General features: G+C 31.2%; 2 protein-coding genes and 1 pseudogene across 8 annotated transcripts in view; 1 reads left to right on the top strand and 2 right to left on the bottom strand.

The window, feature by feature from the left end:
* The window catches only part of LOC144548130 (uncharacterized), a 31884-nt gene that overhangs the window by 2865 nt on the left and 2844 nt on the right, over positions 1-26175 (bottom strand). Inside the window, exon 3 of one of the 3 annotated variants that reach the window (XM_078296820.1) lies at positions 24704-25976. The exons of 1 other annotated variant lie outside the window; for it this stretch is intronic. The gene's annotated coding sequence lies outside the window, so the exon portion shown is untranslated. Of the gene's footprint in view, positions 1-24703; positions 25977-26175 lie in introns of those variants that run through there. One more of the 3 variants, XM_078296819.1, reaches the window with a different exon arrangement.
* On the bottom strand, positions 1372-19289 carry LOC144548084 (insulin-degrading enzyme-like 1, peroxisomal). Of its 5 annotated transcripts, none has more exons than XM_078296763.1 (26): positions 19049-19282; positions 18593-18668; positions 10990-11057; positions 10814-10905; positions 10637-10710; positions 10072-10115; positions 9919-9970; positions 9699-9821; positions 9475-9587; positions 8471-8633; positions 8116-8208; positions 7894-7979; positions 7682-7768; positions 7204-7307; positions 6987-7089; positions 5348-5443; positions 4757-4946; positions 4569-4630; positions 4197-4301; positions 3850-4051; positions 3464-3672; positions 2893-3017; positions 2651-2702; positions 2472-2558; positions 2267-2386; positions 1372-1849 (listed from the first exon to the last, which is right to left on the bottom strand). In XM_078296763.1, exons 1-26 carry the CDS (start codon positions 19166-19168, stop codon positions 1586-1588), a joined length of 2910 nt encoding a protein of 969 aa, XP_078152889.1. In that variant the 5' UTR covers positions 19169-19282; the 3' UTR covers positions 1372-1585. The 5 variants fall into 5 exon arrangements, 3 of the variants coding, with proteins under 3 accessions (XP_078152889.1, XP_078152891.1, XP_078152890.1); XM_078296764.1 differs by having other exon boundaries at positions 1689-1849; positions 2277-2386; positions 19049-19287; XM_078296765.1 differs by lacking the exon at positions 10814-10905 and having other exon boundaries at positions 19049-19112.
* LOC144547835 (uncharacterized) lies at positions 22110-23938 on the top strand (annotated as a pseudogene).

Raw genomic sequence — 26175 nt, 5'->3', positions numbered from 1 at the left:
ATTAGGTGCATCATGATCAAAGGGGATTGAGAGGAGAGGGTATGAGCAGAAGGGATAACATTGGAGCGCCAGCTAGTGCAGACCCGACGAAAAGGGCAAGGGAGGTGAGCCGACTCGCGACGGAAACAAGCAAATCGGCGGGAAGAGAAGCCCAGTCCCTTGTTTCGGTTTCTTCGCCATTGGAGGGGTGGGGGTTGTCTAATGGGCAGGAAATGAGTTGAGTAGTGGTTACGGATTGATCAAGAGATAGATACAGGTGTTTGGGTAGTTCCATCTCCGGGGCAACGGCGACCGTTAATCAGGCGATGAACGTAAATCAGGGATTTCTTACATTGTAGGTTATGGCCAGCGGGTGAAGGTGAGAGGAGAGAGGAGAGAGGAGAGAGGAGAGAGGAGGCGGTGAGGGAAGGTCGGAAGGAGGTAAAGAAGAAAGCGAGAGAGAGTAAAGTAAGACTGGAGAGGTGTGGAATTCACATCCCCTCAGGTTAACGGACTGAGTACAATTGAATCAGACGGTCTAAAATTGTTGTATTTAACTTGGCACGAATCTTAAAGCGAAAATAATCCTACCCCTCTGTCATCCCTAATCCCGACCGGCTAAGAGTAAATCTGAGCTGTACGTTTCAATTGTGTTGAGTCAGGTACCTGGGAGAATGCGGTTCTTGAGTTAAGACTTGTCTTGTCGGAATGGTTTGAGTTAAGACTTAAGACTTAAGACTGAGATGTGAGAGTGTGGTGCCGGAAATTAATTGGTTTTTGAAAAAAAAAACAAAAACTTTAGTTGAGTTAATTCGGACTGGGCCAGAATTTAAAACCCCTTGATTGGGCCCATAAGTACCTTTATTTGTTGTGCAAGTAGATTCAGTCAGAATGGGAGGCATGCAAATTAGGTGAAACATGAAATCCCACCAATAGTGTGGTTTCACCAAGAACAATTCAGTTTTAACAGTTGTCAGACAACTATGTGATCATAATTTATTTTTGGTTAAATTTATAGTTAAAACTAGTTTTCAGACAAATTTGTGGTTAAGATAGGTTAAGGTATGAAAAATACTAGAATCGTACCAGAGCAGTACTATTGGTGCGGTTCTAAAAACCTACACCTGCTAAAATTGTATCATTAGCGTTCTATCTATTTTCAAAGAGAAAAAAAAATATTTCTTTTTCCAAAGAATTAAAATTTGAATTTCTAAAAATAAATTATTTTGTCATCTTTTTGTCCATCAACAATAATTTGTTTCCCTGTTTCCGCAAATAAACTGCACAAAGAATAACAGGTTGACAGAATGACAGCCCAACTCGCACAATCCAATCAAATCAAATTGAACAGAGAATCAAGGTTGACAGCCCAATTCGCACAATCCAATCAAATATCACACCAAATCTGCATTAATATATTTTTCTCTGAACAAGTGGAGACTCTAATAGCAGCAGCTCTGAGATTCAAAAATCAACTGAAGCCAGCATAAGTAAAACATCACAACACCCCCATTGACCTTTTCATTTCAACCCATTAATTTTTTTCTGTATAAAATATTTGAATAATGCTAAATTCACATAAATCCAATGCCGATCTCTTCTTGATTCAATTACACTTAGTTTTAACAGCTTGACAGGGGCCTCCTCTGAGTGATCCAAACAAGGGTCTAGTCCTTCTGTAACTGAAAATATCTTCAACCCGGTATGTCTGTAGCGGGTCGGGCTCTTCACAAACCTTCCTGTACTCGGAGACATGATTACTCCCAAACACCTGCACACTTAGAGTTTTTCTCTTTGGTGCGTCGACTTTGATGTATTTGTCAAAATAGTTTATGAAATCCTCTTTCTTAAGAGCTCTTAATACTTCAACCTATATATCACAAAAAGAAGGTTAGTGCATTTGTGATAACTTGTTAAACAATGCAATTAAGGCAAATTTGTGTTCAATTTGAGGCTAGCTAATATATGGTTTACTGACGTAAATAGGTCTAAATCTCAGGCATAAGAGGCCACTGGAGGTTAGATTGTGACTTGTAACTTTACCAGAAATCGAAAGACCAATTTAATTAGTTCAAGTTCTGCTGTGCTTGAAATTCTTTGTTTAGTCGGTTGATGCAGGATCATTATTTAAGACATACTAAGAACTCTCTTATAATACTCTGGATTGGGTTATTTGGTTTTATAAGCTATTAACGATAAATTATACCCATAATATTGTGAACACAGCCTTGAGAGGTTTTTGACAATTAATTCCTGATAAAAACTATGCAAACTTAGGGGAACTTACGGATTCAAACCTATCAAATTTGTGTGTTCCAGAGATTATTTCTCCCCAATAATAACCAGATTCTTCCCATAAGTTCTTGAACTTCTCCAACTTCAAATCAATGAGGGTTTTCACATTTTTCTGTATAAAAGAAAAATATATCTCCTTATTAGTATGGTGTATTGCTGAAAAACATATTCCTTAAAAAATGTATAATTTCTGTAACCTTATATTCTTCGTCGTCCAATTCATAAATTTTCTTTTCAAGAGATGCAAAGAAGGCATCGATCCTACCATCCAGAATATCTGGATCCTAAAAAAGTTGAACAACATTATCTAAAGTAGAGTTCTGAAGTAAGATCACGAAAAAAGATCATAGACATAAAAATATTTCAATATCAGTACCTTAACTGTGGACTGGATAACGACTTTTAATCCTCTAACACCAGCATCATCCCTGGATATTAATTTTTGCAGAGTGAAAACAGAAGTACACTTAAGGGATTGTGTTTTTAGATTTAGTCTCATCAGGGATCAGATTTGCATGGCCATTAGGTTTTACCCAACATAATATTTAATGATGACCCATGTAACCCTATAGTTAAAGTTAAACAAGTCTAGGTTAAGTTGATCATTTTTCAAATTACCTTGATGAGAGACTCGTTATGTACCCAAGTTGCTCGACAGACCGAAGCTGGTGGAAAGCTGGTTGGCTGGCGATGAGACAAAACAGTTCGAGTTGCACATTGAGGTAAGCATCATCTTGGTGAATCTACAAAATCAATAACAGTTTTTTTTTTAATATGTTTATAAAAACAATCAGTTGCTTTGGAGTTTGATTCAATTATAAAAACTCAGTGTTCTATTTCACTTGAGAGAAACTATTAGGTATTAGGTTCAAATAAAAAATGAGCCCCAGAAGTTTGATAATTGTTATAAAATTAAGAGTTTGATTCCTGAATTGGTCTGCGAAATTTCCTGAAAGCTGGGAATTGGTCTGCGAAATTGCCTGAAAGCTGGGTCAATGCTAACCTTAAACCCTAAATTATCTAGTGATTTAGACATGCACAATAATATTGGAGGAATAGTCTTTTAAAGCATCTTATATATGCCTAGAAGAATCAGCTGCTTAGAGAAAAATCAGGCAGGCAGGGTAAATAGGATAACGAGAAAGTAACGTTGAACTTGGTGCTAGAATAAATTTAGGGAACAAATTACCTGGATATATTGCACAATTGCTGAATTCTCATCCTTTGGATTTAATCCTTCGGTGCGATATAAGCACTTCAAACCACTCTCTAGCATGACAGCTCTCATCGTTAAGTATTGAGATGGAAGCAAGGGCTTGAAGACTGAATTAGGTGTTTTGAACAATATTTCTTCTATATCTGTGATGATTGATTCTGCTTCTTTTTCTTCAATGTTTCCTGAAAGGAAAATTGGATCATAAAATTGTCTTAATTATCAATTTATTCCCTGAAAATTATATAATTAATTGAAGTTTGACGTTATCAAATCTACTTCAAACTTCAAGGATTATTCAAGGATTATTGTATACAAACTTCCTTTTTGAAAGGAACGTAGAATGATGAAAGGTGCCAAACCTGCGACAAAGCACTCCAATAGTGTCCTTGACAGAAGGTATGGTACGAAATTGGAGAGATGATCTGCATTAAGATCCGAAAGTGCTTCCAGATTCTCATTTAAAGGCCAAGATCGGTCATGAAGCATCAAATTTAGGTAGTGACCAGCTTGGGAGCATGGGCTCGAGAACTTGAAATTCTCAAAATCCTTCAAGAATGTTTCCTGTAATAACAAGTAACATTTATGTCTTATGCAAACATTTGACAAAGACATTCTATTATGGTTTAATGTGTGTTTAGTAGTATTATGTGACTGAGGTTTTGATAAAGGACAAAAATACTGTACAGATATCACATCAACTACTTACCTTAAAGACTGCAAACCTTTTAGGTTTGACTTCAAAATGTGCAATCTGCATCATTATGGCATCTACCAAGAGTCTCATCTTGTGATTATAGCCAGTTACAACCACCTATAGATGTATAAATAGTTATTAATTCAAAACTAATCAAATAAGAATGGCAAGTTAGGCGGAAAGGACGTTAATTTCAAGAATGAAAAAAGAATATCAAATCAGAAAGTGAATCTGTGTTTCCTCCTGCAAAGCCAAATTAACTATCTGTCGCCTTAGTCACCACCGCATACTTAAACTGAGAATCTTTTTGAAAAATAGAAATTAATCCAAAGGAATAATAACAAAAAATATTTTCAATAAAAAATGGTGACATAATTTTCAGACCTCGAACCCTGTAGTAGTAGCGCCAATCCCATAATAAAGGCTTGCAATTTGAGCATTATAAGCTAAATTTTAATAAAAGATAAAAATAAGAGAGAGAGATCTCAGTTACATACATTCTGAATTGGTTCTCCATTCATTATGGAGGCATGAAATTACTATAATGATACTGTTTTATAATAATTATTTACCATAGTCGTTCAAGTAATCCATCAGTAATTCTACAAAAAGGCTTGTCAGAACATATGCTTCAGGAGAGTAATATGCCAATGGACAGTGAAAATCAATCTTCACATAAGCTTTTGGCACCAAATATGTCTTATCAGGTTTGTGCCATAAGGTCGAACAAGATGAGTTCCTTATAATTTTCGGAAACTTGACCTGGTAAATATAATTGAAAACTTTATGAGATTCTTTTGCTTTAAACCTGGTATAATGTTTCCTTTTTTTATTTTGTTTGAGATTAATAATGACTGCATCAGGAGATGGAGACTCTGCCAAGGCTATAGAACTGTTGTGTATCATTGTGTTTTTTATTTGATTGGATTACTTTTCTGATAATCAATTTGTTAAACATAGCAGAATTCATTCATTCTTTGTTCAGATAATTTTTCTGATAAATCAATTTTGATATATTATATCAACAGTTATATGAACAGACAAAAAGGGTATTCGAGGAGCTGTTTAATGATTGCTTTGCTGCAGCCATAAGCAACACTTTCTAAGAGGTGATTAATTATTATATCTTTCTTTTTTTCTTTGAATAAAGAAATGAGATTTGCCTCTTCTTTCGGAGTATGAAGGGTGAAGTCCGTTGGGATGAAAATGTTAGGCTCAGGGATATGCAGATCTGCATTAGGAGCATTATCCATCCAATTCTAAAAGAAAAATATGAAGTGGATTAGTGAAAAAGGAATACAAGATCCTTCTTTATCTATTTGGAGGGTTAAGATGCCTCCATCTTTTAAATCCTTAATCACAAAAGGTTTAGAACCTAAATACCAAATTAAACTATTAGTTGATTAATATCACACTTTCTGTCAAGTAAAGCATTGTAGCATATCAGTTTCATTCTGATGGATTTAACAATATAAACATCAACCTCACAAATTGTCCACGTCAACTGATATTTACAAACTATCACACCTAACAGTACTTTTTTATTTGAGTTCTATATTTTTTTTATCAAAAACTAAAAAAGTGGAGACAAGTTGCAACCCTCTTCTTTATCTATTATGCTGACATGTAAAAAATCAGGATCCATTTAACATGATGCTACAATGCTTTGGGAAGTAAAGATGGTGTTTTACTTCCCGCTCATATCTCTATTTTTAAAGTTCAAACAATTGATTCGAACTTCTCAACACAATTTTCAGATTGTAATGTGCTTGGAGACCAAATTTTTCATTTTTTGGAACTTTTTTTATTATTTTGTAAATCAGTGTTTTTTTGAATTTTATTATTTAATGAAAAAGCTGTGATTTTCAAAAAAATTTAAAAAAATAATAAAACATTTCCAAAAAATGTAAAATTTGATGTCCAAGCATATTACAATATAAAGATCATGTTGAGAAGTTCGAATCGACTATTTGAACTTTGAAAATGAAAATATGAGCGGGAAGTAAAACACCATCTTTACTTTCCAAAGCATTGTAGCATCACCGTTGGATCAACGATTTTCAAAGTGGCTTAATAAATAGTAAAAAAAATCTGAAAAATGTAAAATTTGGTCTTCAAGCACATTTTAATATAGAGATCAACTTGAACGGTTCGGATCGATATTTTGATCTTTGAAAATTGAAAAACGACTTAGTTGCACGGGACCTCAGAAACAATCGATTTGATATTTGCCAACCTCTATATATATATATATAGATAGAGATGGGCTATGGTGCATTGCAATGCATGAACCCCCTTATGCATTGCACTATAATCACGGATTTAAAGTCCAAACGACCGATCCGAACCGTTAGATGTTTAATTCATATTGAAATGTGCTTGGAAACCAAATTTTACATTTTTTGGAATTTTTTACTATTTATTAAGCATTTTTGAAAATTGCTGTTTTGCTGTGAACAGTAAAAAAAGCAATAAAATTTTATGGACCATCAGATCAGCGACTTTCAAAATTGCTTAATAAATAGTAAAAAAATTCCAAAAAATGTAAAATTTGGTCCCCAAGCACATATTAATATGAAGAACAAGATGAACGGTTCGGATTGGTCGTTTGGACTTTAAATCCATGATTTATAGTGCAATGCATAAGAGGATTCATGCATTGCAATGCACCATAGCCCATCTCTCTCTCTATATATATATATATTTGGTACACTGAACTTATGGACAAACAATATTAAAACATGTTTGGTTTTGGATAAAATGCTAGATTTTCTTGCAATTGATGATATCAAATGAACAAACCTTTATAGTATCTGGAGTGATCTTCTGGACACTGTACGATGTCCCATACCATGGCTCAGCTAAGTCAGTTGACCCTTCAAATTTTTTTGAATGCCAAAATATTCTAACATAAAAAAAAAAAAAAAAAAAAAAACAGTACAGAGCTATGACTACAAGGACAAACATGAAATAATTGCACTCATGAAAAAAGAAAAAGAATTTAATTACACAAATTTACCTGACTTTGTCTGAAGAAAGCTTATCTAGCATTTTATGAATTAGGCTTGGATCAAATTTTGATGACAAACTCTCACCAACCAGCCATTCCTCTGGGGGGTAATACTAGTTTGTGCATATAGCAAAAACCATATTAAAACATGCTTGGTTTTGAATGTCTCGCCAATTTATTCTCATAATATTGTATATATAAAATAACTCATTAAATAAACAGACAGAAGATTAGTTAGCTAACAGGATGGCATTGGTGGGATTTTGCCAGTACAATTAGTATGAGAATAAAGCTTCTAATAAAAAGTCATTGTTTTCTGTTTAAGACCAAATATATGATAAGTTTCTTGGATAGCAAAATTCAAATGAAATCAACACTACAAGTCTTTAGTCTCAGTGGGTACAAAGAATATTTTTTCCGTGAATTAATCTTAACCTAGACATCTTGCAAAAGAAACATGAGGTTAGGGGAAAGGTGCTTGTCTTACCGGCATTAAGGCATTAACAGAGATAGCATAGTTAAGGGGTTGACATTTATCCTGATAGTTGAACTTAGTCTCATTTATTGCCACCATCTAAAAAGCAAAAAAAAGAAAATGTAAGAAATCATTTTGTACATGCTTATTTCTACATTGGTGAATTCTTTCCAACAAAAATTTCAAGCATAATCTACAAGTAGCATTAAATTAGCATTTATTACCTCATCAAAAATCCATTTGTGAATCCCTGAGTCCTTCACAAGGGCAATATACTTGAAGACTATTCCCACAATGTCCTCCATATGGTCTACACAATTATTTACATCCATAGAATGCAAATTAATTAGGAACTATGCAAATAAAACCCCAGTAATTTATGTTTTGCAAATAGCACCCTAATTTAACACATTTTCAACAATATCTAATATGGGAAAGAAACTAACCATGTCCCTCGTCAGTGAGACTAATGCTAATACAGAAGAATGAATACTCATTGCTGTCACTTGCTTCCCCGGCCGTCAAACCCATGGCCCACCCTAAAACAAAAGAGGAGAGAAATGTGGCAAAGAAAGCAAATATTTTAATGAGCCTAAACAATCTTTTTTTTTGCTACATGTAATAGAAGTATGAAATTGTGTTATAATTCTAGCTTGTCCTGTCCCACTATCATATTCAGGTTTTTAAGTCCTATATATCAACCAAACAATTCTCAAGTGCTGATAGGCTTATCAAGTAGTTACCTAAGTATAATTAAAAATTAAAAAAAAAGGGACAAAGCAACAGAATGAGGAATCTCACCTAATTGCTTCAAAATGAAAAATATAGAGCCTTCCCCCTCATGGCCAATGAGATGGGAGAGATACCGGTGCGGCACTTCTTTGTAATGCAGGATGACAGGTGTAATTGGCCAGAAAATTCTCAGGACGTCTCCTTCTGTGATTGGTATTGCTTTGACAAGAATCTGTACAAACAAAGTGAAGAAAAAAAGGAATAAATTACCCAACCGGTTCCAAAGCTATCGTGTATTTCCTGTGCTGATCCAAAAAAAGGGTCCATCAAACATCACAGTTTGTATGATTGTAATCCTGGTAATAATCTTTGTCTAAAAGTGAAATACAAATCAATGATATAATGGTAACTTATTTAAATAAAAAGCAGACATATTCTTGAGCTTTGCTCCTGATTTTGCACAATATCAATGACAAAGAAATTTTATTTACAAATTTTTATACTAGAGTTAAATAGTACTAGACTGGAACAAATCAAAATGTTCTAGTGACAATACTAGGAACTTCCAAATGTTTTTTTTTTCAGTCTTTTTAAATTTACTGGTAAATTACTGGTAAATGGTAGTTTAATGAGAGTGAGGAGCAGGGCAAACTTTATGCTCTATGCTTTTGTAAGATGTACATTGTATGAGTGCCTTTTGTGCATTATGTTTAATGCAACAACACCTGACAGCTTATGTCATGGTATTTAAAAAAGAAAAAGAAAAAAGAGACAATACTAGGAACTTCTGCAAATTTAGGATCAGAGACAGGAAAATCATCATAAGTTCCTCTCAGAATAGAATGACAAACAAAATATTAAAAAAAATATACTTGAGACATGGCTAATTGCAGACTAAAGTCTAAAGTAATCTGGGCTTTATCTACAAGTACTTCTTCCTATCAAACAAACTCCAAATAAATAGGTTCTTTACACAAAAGTTAAAATGATACGAATGTAGTCCCTTTGGGTCGATCTACTTTGCTAGAAAATTTGACATATTAATAAATATTTTCTAAGAAGAGTACAAGTACCTGGAGATATTCTTCAGTACATGGGTTACCAGAACACTTAAACAATCTCTTTTCAATGTTTCTAACATCAGAAAACAAGCTTTGAACCAAACTCTGCAAACTATCGAGGGTTTCTGCAATATAAAAGCTTTTTATAGAAACATAACATTTCCGCATCTATGCCAAAAAATAATCAAATTTTAATATGCACGCCAAAATTTCTTTTCTTTTCTCTAATGGTTTACCTTTTCCATACACAGTAAGTTGCATTAAATTAGCGGAATAGTTCTCTGAATAAAATCGTAGTAGCTCGTCTCTTATATCCAGCCCTTTCTCTTTGGGCCGAGTGTCTAGTGTTTCCAAATTCCCTAAGATAATTTTAATAGTTGATAATTGTACTAATTGTATTCCAGAACAAAATTTAATGAAATGATAAAGAAACTGAATTCATGTTGTGATGCTTACCTGTTGTGAATTTATGACAAGGGTGATCTTTCGAAGTAAGATGCTTCTGAAGCTGAAAAAAAAAATACCTTGGTTCAGAAAGTTCTCATACAGCTATGAGGTTATAATAGGTATCCAACATATGTTTCGTACACCGTAAAATTATTATTGTACCTGATCCATACGCCAATAATCAGACAAAAGGTTCTTTTTATGTTCTGAAATGGGAAAATATAGTCAGGTTTTCGAATTACAATCATGTTTTCTCAAAAGAGTTAGGCTGGGGTGCTATGGATAGCATAGTGGCCTCTATGCTACGGCTCAATATTCGAGTTTTCAAAATCCAAACGGTCGATCCGAACCGTTCATCTTATTCTCCATATTAATATCTGCTTGGAGACCAAATTTTATAATTTTCTGAATTTTTTTACTATTTATTAAGCCACTTTGAAAATCGCTAATCCAACGGTTTTACTGTTTTGTGCAGCCACCGTTGGATCAACAATTTTGTAAAATACTTAATAAATAGTAAAAAAATTCAGAAAAATGTAAAATTTGGTCTCCAAGCAGATATTAATATGGAGAATAAGATGAACGGTTCGGATCGACCGTTTGGATTTTGAAAACTCGAATATTGAGCCGTAGCATAGAGGCCACTATGCTATCCATAGCACCCCAGCCTAACTCTTCTCAAAATTAAGACAAAAGGTGGGATTTTTTTTTTACTATTATTATTTACCAGAGTCTACTGCATTTATCTCTCTACTAACAGCATCAGCAGACATTAATGGCTTAACAAAAAATTGTGCAAATCTAAAAAAAAAAAAGAATAAATGTCAGGCAAAATGGCAACATAATTCATATCAAAGCAATATGTTCCTGTTGAGGTGCAATTAGAAAGCAAGAAAATCTTTACCTGTCTAAGGCCTCTTCAATACTATCAACATTGATATCAAAATAAAAAAGGGTTCTTTCAGAACTTGTACAAGCATTGCTGGACCCCCCATGCTGGAATTAAAATAAAAAAATAAAAAAGCACTTTATTGAATTGAACATATTGAAGGAACACAATCTGACACCAGGATAATGTACCTCTGTGATATACTTGGTATAACTGTCTTCCTCTGGGTATTTCTCACTAGCATAAAACAGCATATGCTCTGTTTAGATGTAAATTTATGTTAGTGCTATAACCAAAAAAGAAAAATCTCTAAACCTTTGCAAAAAATGACTCTTTTAGTTACCACATAACTCGAGGTTAAGCCTCAGGCCATTGGATCGTTGAGGGGGAGATGGTTACATTTTAGTTCTTCAGGAATTGAACTTTAACATGGCACATCTCAGTTAGGCATTTCTACACGCACTTTGTGCGCATTCAATCTCCCTAGTGCTTCGTATCGTCTGCATTAACTCCAAATTTGAGTTTATTTATAATAAATCCGGACCGTCCGATCCGTGTTCGCACTAATATTAAAGGGGCTGTGCATTCTATCTCGAGCTGAATTGGCTGGATCCTAATCGGACAGCCATGATGTATTAACTCAAATTCTGTGTTAATGCAGAGGATATAAATTCGTCTAACACAAGTCAGGCAATATATATAGTTTCTCATCATTTTTCTTTTCTTTTTTCTTTTAAATATGCGTCTTTTGTTTTTGAGAAAAAATTCTTGTGGTCAAGAGATGTGACATGTTTTAGATAATTCTTTTATTTTTAGATAAATAATAAATACTTTTTAATAAATTAGAAAGATGATCCAATTTTTTACATATAAGCACAACACTAACTCTGCACTTCTATAGAAATTTGTCACAGAACCACGGCATAGACCGAATTTTTTTTTTAGTCAGCACATCAAAAAATCGTAATTAAATAGTTACTTACTACCCTAATCACATTTTAAAATATACCACTCACGCATATCCAGTTGGCTTACCAAATTGAACTGGTACGCAGACTGCGATGCGCACCAATTTGATGCGCATATTGAGTTGGCCAATTTGATGTGCCGACTGGGTATGATCCCCTCTAGAGACTTGTTACACTACACGCGTCATACAATTAGAAAAGAACAAAAATAGAATTTTAATTGAATGGATTAGAAATACTTTGATTGAGAAATGGTAAATAGAAAAGGACAAAAACAAGATTGTGATTGAATGGATTAAAACTTCTCAATTTTTTCATGCCTTTATCAGGTGGTGCACCAACCCAGTATGCACACCAAATTGGTGCGCATTCTCAGTTTGCACACCAGTTCAATTTGATACATAGACTGAGTACACGTGGATGGTAACTTTTGAAATATGGCCAATTGAGTGATAATTAATTAATTTTGATTTATCAGGATGCTAACTAAAAAAATTTCAGCAGCATAGATGACCACAATTTTTTCTGCAATTTAACACTCCAATTTTCACATTCCAACCTTTTTATTTTAGTTTGAAAATTAAATTCGAAAAAATAATCAAAATTAATTAATTTGTTGATAATTAATTAGGATTTTAAATTAATTTGTTGACAAATAATTTATTTAATTAAATAAATTAATTTGTAGGTCGAATAATTCTAGGTGGAAATGAAAATTCGAAATTCAAACATGCACAAATTTCAATAATGAAAAAAAAATCGAATTTCTCCCATTCCAAAGAGGCTTGCAGAAGAAACTACATTCGTTACCACTTATAACTCGTAAATGGTCATTTTCGGACCCAAAAAAACAGCCTAAGTTTTGTTGAAATTTGTATTACTCGGACACAAATTTCAAAGAATGGGTTTGGGAGTTGATTTGGGACACAAGTTTTGTAGACAATAATATATATAAAACAATGAAAACAATATAATAATATGACTTACAGTTCCACCATGTTTGGTTGTGGCCTAAAGGGTGGAATAAAGAGTTTAGACCTCGTTATTCCATCAAACGTGTCTTAATTGAGCCGGACTAAGATGGCATAAGTCAATATTTAGGCCGGCCTAAATTAAACCAACTCACATGATGGTTTAATCTTTATTCCACCCTGTGACCTAACTTGAATGATTATAATAATATTTTATTTGTATATAATTAGTACATTATTATTAATAATTATTAGAGTTAGGCTGGGGTGCTATGGATAGCATAGTGGCCTCTATGCTACGGCTCAATATTCGAGTTTTCAAAATTCAAACGGTCGATCCGAACCGTTCATCTTATTCTCCATATTAATATCTGCTTGGAGATCAAATTTTACATTTTTCTGAATTTTTTTTACTATTTATTAAGTATTTTACAAAATTGTTGATCCAACGGTGGCTGCACAAAACAGTAAAACCGTTGGATTAGCGATTTTCAAAGTGGCTTAATAAATAGTAAAAAAATTCAGAAAATTATAAAATTTGGTCTCCAAGCAGATATTAATATGGAGAATAAGATGAACGGTTCGGATCGACCGTTTGGATTTTGAAAACTCGAATATTGAGCCGTAGCATAGAGGCCACTATGCTATCCATAGCACCCCAGCCTAACTCTAATTATTATTAGTATATAATTATATAATTAATACTTTATATGGTTAATATATTAAATAATTACTATAATAATATTATATAATTAATATCCTTTTATTAATAATTATTATTAACAAATAATTATATAATTATTATGTTATATTGTTAATATATTAAATAATTATTATATAATATTATAATATATTATAGTTATTATTAATATATTAATATTGTGTAATTAGTATCTTATTAACGATATATAACTATATAATTAATATGTAATATTGTTAATATATTAAATAATTATTATAATAATATTATACAATTTTGTAGTTATTATGAATATATTAATATTATATAATTATTATCTTATTATTAATATCTTATATTGTTAATATATTAAATAATTATTATAATAATATTATAATATATTAATATATAATTATATAATTAATATTTTCTTATTCATAATTATTATTAATATCTAATTATATAATTAATATGTTATATTCTTAATATATGAAATAATTATTATAATAATATTACAATATATTATAGTTGTTATTAATATATTAATATTATATAATTAATATCTTATTATTAATAATTAATATTGTTAATATAGTAAAACATTATTATAATAATATTATAATATATTATAGTTGTTATTGATATATTAATATTATATAATTAGTATCTTATTATTAATAATTATTATTAATTATTAATTATATAATTAATATTTTATATTGTTAATATATTAGATAATTATTTTAATAAGATTATATAATTAGTTTCTTTTTATTAATAATTATTATTAATTTATAATTATATAATTAGTATTTTATTATTATTAATTTATAATTAATATTTTATATTATTAATATATTAAATAAATTTTATAATAATATATAATATTATTAATATATTAATATTCTATAATTAGTATCTTATTATAAATAATTAACCAATTTAGACTTTCAAAACTTTAGTTCTCCACCAACTCTAACCAAAGAAGGAATAGTTTAAACCAAGGTTCTAAATAACGTTTATCGCGTCATAGCGGGAAGCCTAAGCAAAAAAGCTATAGCGAATAGCGTCGCTATAGCGAAAGCTATGCCACATAGCGTTTTTTTATTTTTATAAAAATTATATCATATATTTGTACTAATTTCAACATTATCTAAGTCTCATAGAACAATAAATAATATCAAATTGATTAAAAAATTATAATATTTATATTGAACCAATACAAAGTCCAAAGTACGACTCAAAATATCCATAGTAATACTAATACCATAAATTATCAATCTTTTTATATTCATAATATATTCAGCATCATGACATAATCTATCTTTTTTCTATTTAAATTTCAAAATAACCTAGACATCATGGCATAATTAACTATCTTAATCTATTCAAAATATTCAAACTACTATATAGTAAGTATCATTTTGTTACTTCAAAAAATATCTTAATATATTCAATCTAACCCTTTATTTAAAGTCCATATAAATTGAAAAGAAAAAAAACAGCTCATGTTGTATAGCGCACTGTAGTTTCCTTATTTTGATTTCGTTTGATGGATCTCTCATTAAATATTTAATAGTTTAATATAAAGCTTAGTACATGAATTGCAAAAAAAAAAATCACGATTAAAATCCAATCTGAGCCTTTATTTAAAGCCCATATAAATTGAAAAGAAAAAAAAAACAGCTTATGTTGCATAGCGGGCGCTATTTGCGCTACACGCTATGCGCTATAGCGGACCGCTATTACCGCTATAGCGTTTGTAGCTCAAATAGCGTGTTATTATGCCATAACTTAGCGTTTTGGGTTCAAAAATGTTATAGCGCGCTATTTAGTACACTGGTTTAAGCTATGATTTAATTTTAGGCATCAACCAAACATGAATAATTTAGGTCTCCTTAGCTTTAGGCCACAACCAAATATGAAGCTATAGAATAAGTGTAGCTCTATTATAGAGTGAGTATTCTCTTCGGTATCGGATCGCGTAGAATATTTTTCTTCAAACTAAAATTATACCCTTTTTTTATTAATATTTATAATTAAATAAAAGATTACAAAAATATCCATTTTTTATATTTTAAAAATATTCAAACCGTCAAAATTCTTGACAGTCCATTTATTTTCAGGACCATCAGAACTTCTAGCGATCCTGTTTTTCTTTTGTTTTTTGCATTATTTCTCAAACTGATACGTTGGTTTGACATCAAGCGAAATTGATCAAACTTTTAAAATAAAGCGGTGGACGGTTTAATTATTGAAAAAAATATATTTAATATTTTAATGTACTATCAGAAATGTAGAGGTTGTAAAAGTAATTTATTTTTTTTCATTTTCAATAGTACAATCAATGTATTTTTTTTAGCAATATTAAAGAATTTAATACAAATATTAGCATTTTCATTTTAGATATTGTTGTTGCGAGTCGAACAAGTTTATAATATATAAGTTTTTTTTTTAATAAGTGTAATATTATCAACATTATCATCCTCCGATTTTATGCACTTTTATTTATTATAATTGAAGCGTTATTTTTTTTCATTCTTCACATTTAATTGTGTTTTTTTTATTATATAGATTGTAGAATTTTTAGAAAATAATTTATTTATGTTCAAAATTTATTTTATTGTATGATCATTTATAAAAAATATTATCGTTAAAATCGAACTTATTCAAAAATAAATATCATTGTTTTCGAAGTAAAATTCGAGGGACAATTATAATTTACATATATTCATCAGTTTGTATGTCTTAAGAGATTCAAGGAATAAAGTTCAATGTACAATATTCATCGCATTTTTTTTTATCCAATCGAAACTATATTCAGACCGTTTATTCCCTTGAATCTACAGTATTTGTCAATTTCTAATTCTACAATCTACAATTGACTGTTCCAATGCTTTATTCTAAAATCTGACCAATTTCGCTTGATGTCAGACTCATGTGTTAGTTTGAGAAAACAACACCACAAAAAAAAAAAAAAACAGAACTGTCAAAATTTTTAGTGGCTCTGGAAAGAAATAGACCGCCAAAAATTCTGACAGTTTGGATATTTTTACAAATATAAAAAAATTGTAGATATTTTTGTATTAGTTTGAGAAAACAACACAAAAAAAAAAAAAAAAAAAAAAAAACAGAACTGTCAGAATTTTTAGTGGCTCTGGAAAGAAATAGACCGCCAAAAATTCTGACAGTTTGAATATTTTTACAAATATAAAAAATTGTAGATATTTTTGTATTTAATTATAAATATTAATAAAAAAATTCGGCTAAAATTACTTTGAAAATTCTATTTAGAATATTCAAAAAAAGTCTACTTTGAAATTTATGTCTGAATATGACAAATTTAGAATATTCTCCGAAGAATTCAGATACAGCGCGGTACAAGTTTTGTAGCTCTATCTAAATCGTTTGTATTATTCGCACACACATTTCAAAGCAGACCTTTTTGAATATTCTAAATCAAGTTTCTAAATAGCATTTATCGCGTCATAGCAAGAAGCCTACAAAAAAAACTATAACGAATAACATCACTATAGTGAAAGCTATGCTACATAGCGTTTTCTTATTTTTATAAAAATTATATCATATATTTGTACTAAATATTAACATTATCTAAGTCTCATAGAACAATAAATAATATCAAATTGATTAAAAAATTATAATATTCATATTGAACCAATAGAAAGTCCAAATTGCGACTCAAAATATCCATAGTAATACTAATATCATAAACTATCAATATTTTTCTATTCAAAAATATATTCAGCATCATGACATAATCTATCTTTTTTTCTATTTAAATTTCAAAATAACCTAGACATCATGACATAATTAACTATCTTAATATATTCAAAATATTCAAACTACTGTATAGTAAGTATCATTTTGTTACTTCAAGAAATATCTTAATATATTCAATCTAAGCCTTTATTTAAAACTCATATAAATTGAAAAAAAAAAAAACAGCTCATGTTGCATAGCGCGTTGTAGCTTCTTTATTTTGATTTCGTTTGATGGATCTCTCATTAAATATTTAATAGTTTATTATAAAGCTTAGTACGTCAATTGCAAAAAAAAAAATTACGGTTAAAATCCAATCTGAGCCTTTATTTAAAACTCATATAAATTGAAAAAAAAAAACAACAAATGTTGCATAGCGGACGCTATTTGCGCTACACGCTATGCGCTATAGCGGACCGCTATTACCGCTATAGCGTTCGTAACTCAAATAACGCGTTATTATGCCATAGCTTAGCGTTTAGGGTCCAATACCGTAGAGAATATTGTACACGGTCCGATACCGTAGAGAATACTCACTCTTTGCTAGAGCTATAGCCTACACCCATTCTATGGAATTGTAAGTCACATTATTAATTTATTATATTGTTTTCATTTTTTTTTATACACCGAACAAGGGAAGAGTAGAAAGGGCATTTATTGCTTTTTTTTTAAAACTTTGAAATAGAAAAAGTGTACTTTTATTTATTTTAATATATGAAAAAGTCACTTTTCTACTAATTCATATCTCCAATAAAATAGTTTAAGCCGAATAGAATAGAATGAGACTAAAAAAAAAACCTATATTTCATTTAAATTTAACTTTATCATAATTCCAATCCCATTCAACTATTATTGCACTAAAACTCTACAAGTCTTTACCAATTTAATATACTTACCAGAAACATCCATTAGGAAATTTCCACGAAAGTCTTTACCAACTATATATAGAGTTAGGCTGGGTGCTATGGGTAGCATAGAGGTCTCTATGCTACGGCTTAATATTCGAGTTTTCAAAATCCAAACGGTCGATTCAAACCGTTCATCTTATTCTCCATATTAATATCTGCTTGGAGACCTAATTTTACATTTTTTTGAATTTTTTTACTATTTATTAACTATTTTACAAAATTGTTGATCCAACGGTGGCTGCACAAAACAGTAAAACCGTTGGATTAGCGATTTTCAAAGTGGCTTAATAAATAGTAAAAAAATTCAGAAAATTATAAAATTTGGTCTCCAAGCAGATATTAATATGGAGAATAAGATGAACGGTTCGAATCGACCGTTTGGATTTTGAAAACTTGAATATTGAGCCGTAGCACGGGAGGCCACTATGCTATCCATAGCACCCCAGCCTAACTCTATATATATATATATATATATATATATGACTTACCTAGAAAGTGGGCCAGACCGTTGATCCCATCCGGGTCACTGAAAGCTCCAACTGATACCCCCATTACTGCTGCGGCCTGGTCACATAATTAATTAAACACACCGTTTTAATTATGTGCCAAATACAGAAATAACAAAAATAAAATACAGAACTATTATTGGATTTAGGTGTTTGTTACAAAAGCTTCTCAATAGTCAATCCTCTCAAGTTTTGCTTCAAACAGAGAGGAAAAGAGACCATGCTGGATGAAAATGCACTCAACAATGGCGCTTTTTTTATTAAATACCTTAAAGAGTATGAAATGGGATTACTTTTTCATACAATAATACAATACTGATGGAGAAATGAACTTTGAGCAGGAAGCCAGGAACATCACATAATTACAAATCAAAAGCAATATAAGAAATCCAATTAGTGAGAATATAAATTACGAGAGAGAGAATTATATATACATACCTTGTCTATTTCAGCATCGCTAATAAGCATCACCTGGAGCGCATTGGGCAGGATGATTCTGCGGTACTCTCGGGTGTCGCTCCGACCTCTTATGAATTGCAAATCTGAGACTGTAGTCATCTCCTTTGTGTACTAAAACACACTCAGACTCGCTCACACGTACTGTATATTCTCTCTCTGATCACTCTACAAATTAAAAAGTTATTTGCCATGGTTTATATAGATCTATATGTGTATGGCATGAAAACAAACAACCAGTGCTGTGCGGGAATATTGTTGACTATTACAATCCTAGGTGCATTATTTTTGACCAAATTTGAGGTAATTAAGATGAAGGTTCTCTCTGTTTTGTTCCTGAAATGGAGAGCCTGTTTTCCTTGATTGCAGAAATAAAAAGAAACTTTTTTTTTGTTGTTGAATTTTTTTGAATTTTTTTTTTGATGATTTTTTAAGGTGTTTTGATATGTTAATCAGAGGTGCAAATTTGGGCTCAGAAGCACTCTTTCAGCAGTTCGGGCAATTTTTGAAAGCCGATATCTCACGATCTGTTTCAAGATTTTGGACTCAGAAGCATTCTTTCAGCAGTTCAGGCAATTTTTGAGAGCCGATATCTCACGATCTGTTTCGAGATTTTGTATGAAACTTCACATTATTGTTCTATGAAGTCAAGAGTGCATGTCGGTAAATTTTCATGATTTTTGAAGGTGTTTTGATATGTTAATCAGAGGTGCAAATTTGGGCTCAGAAGTACTCTTTCAGCAGTTCGGACAATTTTTGAGAGTCAATATCTCATGATCTGTTTTGAGATTTTGTATGAAACTTCACATTCTTGTTCTATGAAGTCAAGAGTACATTTTGGGAAATTTTCATGATTTTTGAAGGTGTTTTGATATGTTAATCAGAGGTGCAAATTTGGGTTCCGAAGCACTCTTTCAGCAGTTTGGGCAATTTTTGAGATCCGATATCTCACGATCTGTTTTGATATTTTGTATGAAACTTCATAGTCTTATTCTATGAAGTCAACAATGCATGTCGGTAAATTTTCATGATTTTTGAAGGTGTTTTGATATGTTAACCAGAGGTGCAAAGTTGGGCTAAAAAAAAAAAAAATTCAAACCGTAAGGAAATCTTACGGTTTGAAAAAAAAAATTACAAACCGTAAAATTTCCTTACAGTTTGGGCAAAAATATAATTTTGCCAAACATCTGGTTATTTATAATAAAATATTAATAAATTTGGATATTTTTAAAAAACTCGGGAAATTAAGTAACACTTTGACCGAACGTGTCTATCCTATGAAAAATTCTATAGTGTACAATTTTTTATAAAAAAAATTATATAATTGTGCATAATGTTATAGTTGAATGATCATATTTTTTAGCTATAATTCGCAGAGCAGGATTTTCGATGAACACCAAGACAAACTCAGTTTGATGTCTAATAATATTCAATTCATCCGCTTTATGGTTCGTATATATTGAATTTCAATGGCCATGGAATGATTCTGATCGACATCATAAATCTTCCGTGATTGAAACTGCCCGTCAAAAGAATAGCCCTCTTCTAAGAATATGTTCAAACTTCAGAATTTTCTTCACTAAAAGTCCACAAAAACAAGATCCAGTACGATCCTATATTTTTCATTGAGGATGACATGCCACTAGATTTTAAAAATCCGAGGGACAATTCTAATTTACATATATTCATCAGTTTGTATGTCTTGAGAGATTCAAGGAATAAAGTTCAATGTACAATATTCATCACATTTTTTTTAACCCATCGAAACTATATTCAGACCGTTCATTCCCTTGAATCTACAGTATTTGTCAATTTCTAATTCTACAATCTATAATTGACTGTTCCAATGCTTTATTCTAAAATCTGACCAATTTCGCTTGATGTCAGACTCATGTGTTAGTTTGAGAAAACAACACCACAAAAAAAAAAAAAAAAAAAAATACTGTCAGAATTTTTAGTGGCTCTGGAAAGAAATAGACCGCCAGAAATTCTGACAGTTTGGATATTTTTACAAATATAAAAAATTGTAGATATTTTTGTATTTAATTATAAATATTAATAAAAAAATTCGGCTAAAATTACTTTGAAAATTCTATTTAGAATATTCAAAAAAGGTTTGCTTTGAAATTTATGTCTCAATATGACAAATTTAGAATATTCTTCGAAGAATTCAGATACAGCGCGGTACAAGTTTTGTAGCTCTATCTAAATTGTTTGTATTATTCGGACACAAATTTCAAAGCAGATCTTTTTCAATATTTTAAATCAAGATTCTAAATAGCGTTTATCGCGTCATAGCAAGCAGCCTACAAAAAAAGCTATAGCGAATAGCATCATTATAGTGAAAGCAATGTTATATAGCATTTTCTTATTTTTATAAAAATTATATTATATATTTGTACTAAATATCAACATTATCTAAGTCTCATAAAATAATAAATAATATCAAATTGGTTAAAAAATTATAACATTCATATTGAACCAATACAAAGATTAGCATTTTCATTTTAGATATTGTTGTTGCGAGTCGAACAAGTTTATAATATATAAGTTTTTTTTTAATAAGTGTAATATTATCAACATTATCATCCTCCGATTTTATGCACTTTTATTTATTATAATTGAAGCGTTATTTTTTTTCATTCTTCACATTTAATTGTGTTTTTTTTTATTATATAGATTGTAGAATTTTTAGAAAATAATTTATTTATGTTCAAAATTTATTTTATTGTATGATCATTTATAGAAAATATTATCGTTAAAATCGAACTTATTCAAAAACAAATATCATTGTTTTCGAAGTAAAATTCGAGGAACAATTATAATTTACATATATTCATCAGTTTGTATGTCTTAAGAGATTCAAGGAATAAAGTTCAATGTACAATATTCATCACATTTTTTTTTATCCAATCGAAACTATATTCAGACCGTTTATTCCCTTGAATCTACAGTATTTGTCAATTTCTAATTCTACAATCTACAATTGACTGTTCCAATGCTTTATTCTAAAATCTGACCAATTTCGCTTGATGTCAGACTCATGTGTTAGTTTGAGAAAACAACACCACAAAAAAAAAAAAAAAACAGAACTGTCAAAATTTTTAGTGGCTCTGGAAATAAATAGACCGCCAGAAATTCTGACAGTTTGGATATTTTTACAAATATAAAAAATTGTAGATATTTTTGTATTTAATTATAAATATTAATAAAAAAAATTCGGCTAAAATTACTTTGAAAATTCTATTTAGAATATTCAAAAAAGGTTTGCTTTGAAATTTATGTCCGAATAATACAAACAATTTTTTTGATCTACATCGATCATAATTCTTCCGTGATTGAAACTCCGTCAAAAGATCTTTAAAAATAGAGGAGGGTTAAAATGCACCCTCTTTTTGTGCTCCTAACGTGCACCCTCCCCTTATATCTTCATTTTCAAAGTTCAAATAGTCGATTCGAACCTTCCAACGTGTTCTTCATATTAAAATGTGCTTGGAGACCAAATTTTATATTTTTTGAAAATTTTTTACTATTTTTGAAAATAATCACTTTGCTGAATTTTTTATTATTGTTTAGTTTAATAAAAAATTCTGAAAAAATAGTAAAAAAATTTCAAAAAATGTAAAATTTGGTCTCCAAGCACATTTTAATATGAAGAACACGTTGGAAGGTTCGAATCGACTATTTGAACTTTGAAAATGAAGATATGAGGGGAGGGTGCACGTTAGGAGCACAAAAGGGAGGGTGCATTTTAACCCTCCTCTTAAAAATATTAGGGGTAATTAATTAGCATTATTAAGTTAGCAATTTTTTTGATCCACTAATTGCTTATTTGCTTACATATACTGAGCATTATTAAGTTAGCAATTATTTATATCTTAATTGTTTCTAACAAAATTGTAGTGTGCGACAAGCCTGGTGCATGCGGTGATCCGCGTTTCATCGGTGGTGATGGCAATTCTTTCTACTTTCATGGCCGTAAGGGTCGTGATTTCTGCATTGTTTCAGACTCTGATATACACATCAACGCACACTTCATCGGCAAGCGAAGTCCCTCCATGACCCGTGACTTTACTTGGATTCAAGCAATTGCGCGCGGTCCTCTTTGGCGATCACCGTCTTTACATTGGGGCAAGGAAGACTGCCACATGGGATGATGAAAGCGACAACCTTGAGATCTCCTTTGATGGCGAGTACGGACACCTACCAGAAGGCAACGATGCAGAGTGGAAGTCTCTTTAAGTGCCCACTCTGAAAATCGATCACTTGCACGAAAGCCGTTAACACTATAATGGTAGAGCTCAAGGGAAGGTTCAAGATCATAGCAAATGTTGTTCTCATCACCAAAGAGGATTCTCGGATTCACAACTACGGTGTAACATCAGATGATTGTGTAGCCCACCTAGACCTGGCATTCAAGTTTGACGTACTCACAAGGGACGTGCAAGGTGTGGTTGGCCAAACTTATAGGCCAGATTATGTGAATAGATTTGATGTCAGGACAAAGATGCCAATCTTGGGTGGTGAAACCAACTACTCGACCTCTAGTTTGTTCTCCACCGACTGTGCCGTTGCACGATTCAGTCATGTCGGAGGGCCGGGCAGTGGAGCTGATTTCTGATCTGGCAAATGTCAAGTGTGCTAGTGGCATCAATGGCCCTGGAATTGTCTGCAAGAAGTGATATGGATCGATGTCTCGTTGTTTTAAATGAATAATATGTAAGAGTTAATTAAAATATTGTAATAAACTTATGTGAGATGGTACCGGCTTGGTATCATTGTCACAGAACCTTGTGATTTTCTTTAATGAAAATCTGTGGCATATGTGACCACTTTTATTCAAATAGTTAAAATATTGTAATGGAGAATAAAATTTAAACAGATGAAACAACAACTTGTCTGCTAATCTTATGATAAAAACCTCTCTGGTATATTCTCCACCGACTGTGCCGTTATACTGGGAAAATTCGAAAAATCCAAACTAGTCTTCCTATGAACGAGGTACAAGAATACATTCCTCCAGCTCCATACTCTACAGAACTCCTAGAAGGTAGAACCATCATCAACTGCTGGGAACTGAATTTGTAATTAACCATGTTGTAGTGAATAGCCATAGTTTGGATTCATTCATGAACATGGATTTGGGATTATACAGGCAGTCAGTTGATTCGTTGAGAAGTATTTAGCCCTGCCATTTAAGCTATATATATATATATGGCCGGGGATCCACCTATTGCTCCTGCAATCACAGCTGAAAACAGTACGATGGCAACTTAAAAGTAATTCATCTCCATAGCTAAAAAGAAAAGGCCTTTGACTAAGTTTAGGTGGAACTCCCAAAAATTTGAATCTGAACCTAGAGGAGTGAACTCAAAAACAGCCAATTGGTAATCATCAAAGCAAAATCTCTTAGAGAAGAGAGCATAAGCTTTTCGTTCAACTATTTGAACAATTTTGTTAAATACTTAATAAATAGTAAAAAAAATTGAAAAAATATAAAATTTGATCTGCAAGCAAATTTTAATATATCAATTATGTTAAACGACTTGGATCAACTATTTGAACTTTGAAAACTTTAAAAATGAAGAGTGTAATTCATTGTCACAAAAAAAAAGTGTAATTGGAAGCATATCGAAGCATATAAATATAACATCCAGTGTGAAGAACAAGAATCCATTTCAATGACCATTTTTTTACATACCTTGCAAGTACAGAATAGCTGTTAATTTGAGTTTTAGCATCCATGCAACTATGCAAGTACACCTTTAACCTAGCTATCATCTCAAATTAAATTCAAAGTTATTTCGCTCCTTTCATCAATTTGACAAGCTTGAAAAGCTTCATCACACATAATATGAAAACAGTCTAAATCATAAAATTGTTTCCTTCATCCATTTCTTTTTATTTAGTATTAGTGATCAGAATACTTCATCTTCCTCAGCTGTTCAGCTGAAAGGACATGAATGAAAAAAAAAATCAAGGAAAAAGAATTTCCAAAGTTGTGTATTACATTATTCCAGTTGATACCAAAATTTGATCAAGCCCATATGACAAATATTAATAATAAAGCCGAAAACATAAATTGATAAGAAAGCAAATTGAATAACATTGAACAAGGCATAAGCCATTGAGTGAGGCTATGGTCGACCATCCTATGGATCCATATTTATATTTTAAAATTAAAAAAAAAATTTCATACCAAATTATTTTTATAATTGTTTACTATTTGTTTAGATAAGTAAAAAATCGCTGATTTTGTATGGCCCAGGCGAATATTATGTTTGAATCTTCAAACATAATCTTCATATCAAAATGCACTTGTAGATCAAATTTTATAACTTTTATAATTTTTTAACTTTTTTTTAGATAGGTAGAAAATTGCTAATTTTGGATGGTCCAAAATTTTCAAATCAATTGATATTCTACCTATCTAAATTTTTTTAGAAACAAATTATAAAAGACATAAAATTTGGTCAACAAGTCTATTTCCATATAAAGATCGCGTTGATCTGATCGATTGTTTGAAATTTAAAACAATAATATGAGTTTATATCGTGGACTATCATGTAAAAGAGAGGAAACATAAAAGCCATGCAAAAATTGAGTTGGAACCACATTTTTTCTTAGAATTTTCCGATTTCAAGGTAGAAGCTGTAACTTTGGAAATTCACAGGAAAATATCACATTTCGTGGGAACCATAAAAACCAAACACAAAACCACAGTACCGAACATGCCCTTAACAGTTAACAGACTACATATATATATACATACATAAGGTTTGGGATGGCAGTAGAACCTAACAGCAATTCCAGGTCGTTTACTCAATTACCATAGATAATCCTTCCATTCTCTATTAGTTAAATCTCTCTGGAAGTGGGGATTCTTTCTAATAGCACCACCAATCTTCAACTGACAAAGTAAACAATTAATCAGTCAGAAATTCAAGAATAAATTTTATTTTAGGACCTGAATGCAAATCAAAATGCCAGAAAGTATTTCAACCTAATTTTTGTCATGATGTTGGTCAATACTGGTTCAATATGTTGCAATTCTCACACTGAACCTTAAAACCGAGATTATACTTAAACCTACAAAACGAGACATGACA

This window comes from Carex rostrata, chromosome 32 (assembly GCF_964058835.1).
Source record: "Carex rostrata chromosome 32, lpCarRost1.2, whole genome shotgun sequence".
Classification (NCBI taxonomy): domain Eukaryota; kingdom Viridiplantae; phylum Streptophyta; class Magnoliopsida; order Poales; family Cyperaceae; genus Carex; species Carex rostrata.
This window is presented reverse-complemented; position numbering and strand designations above follow the sequence as displayed.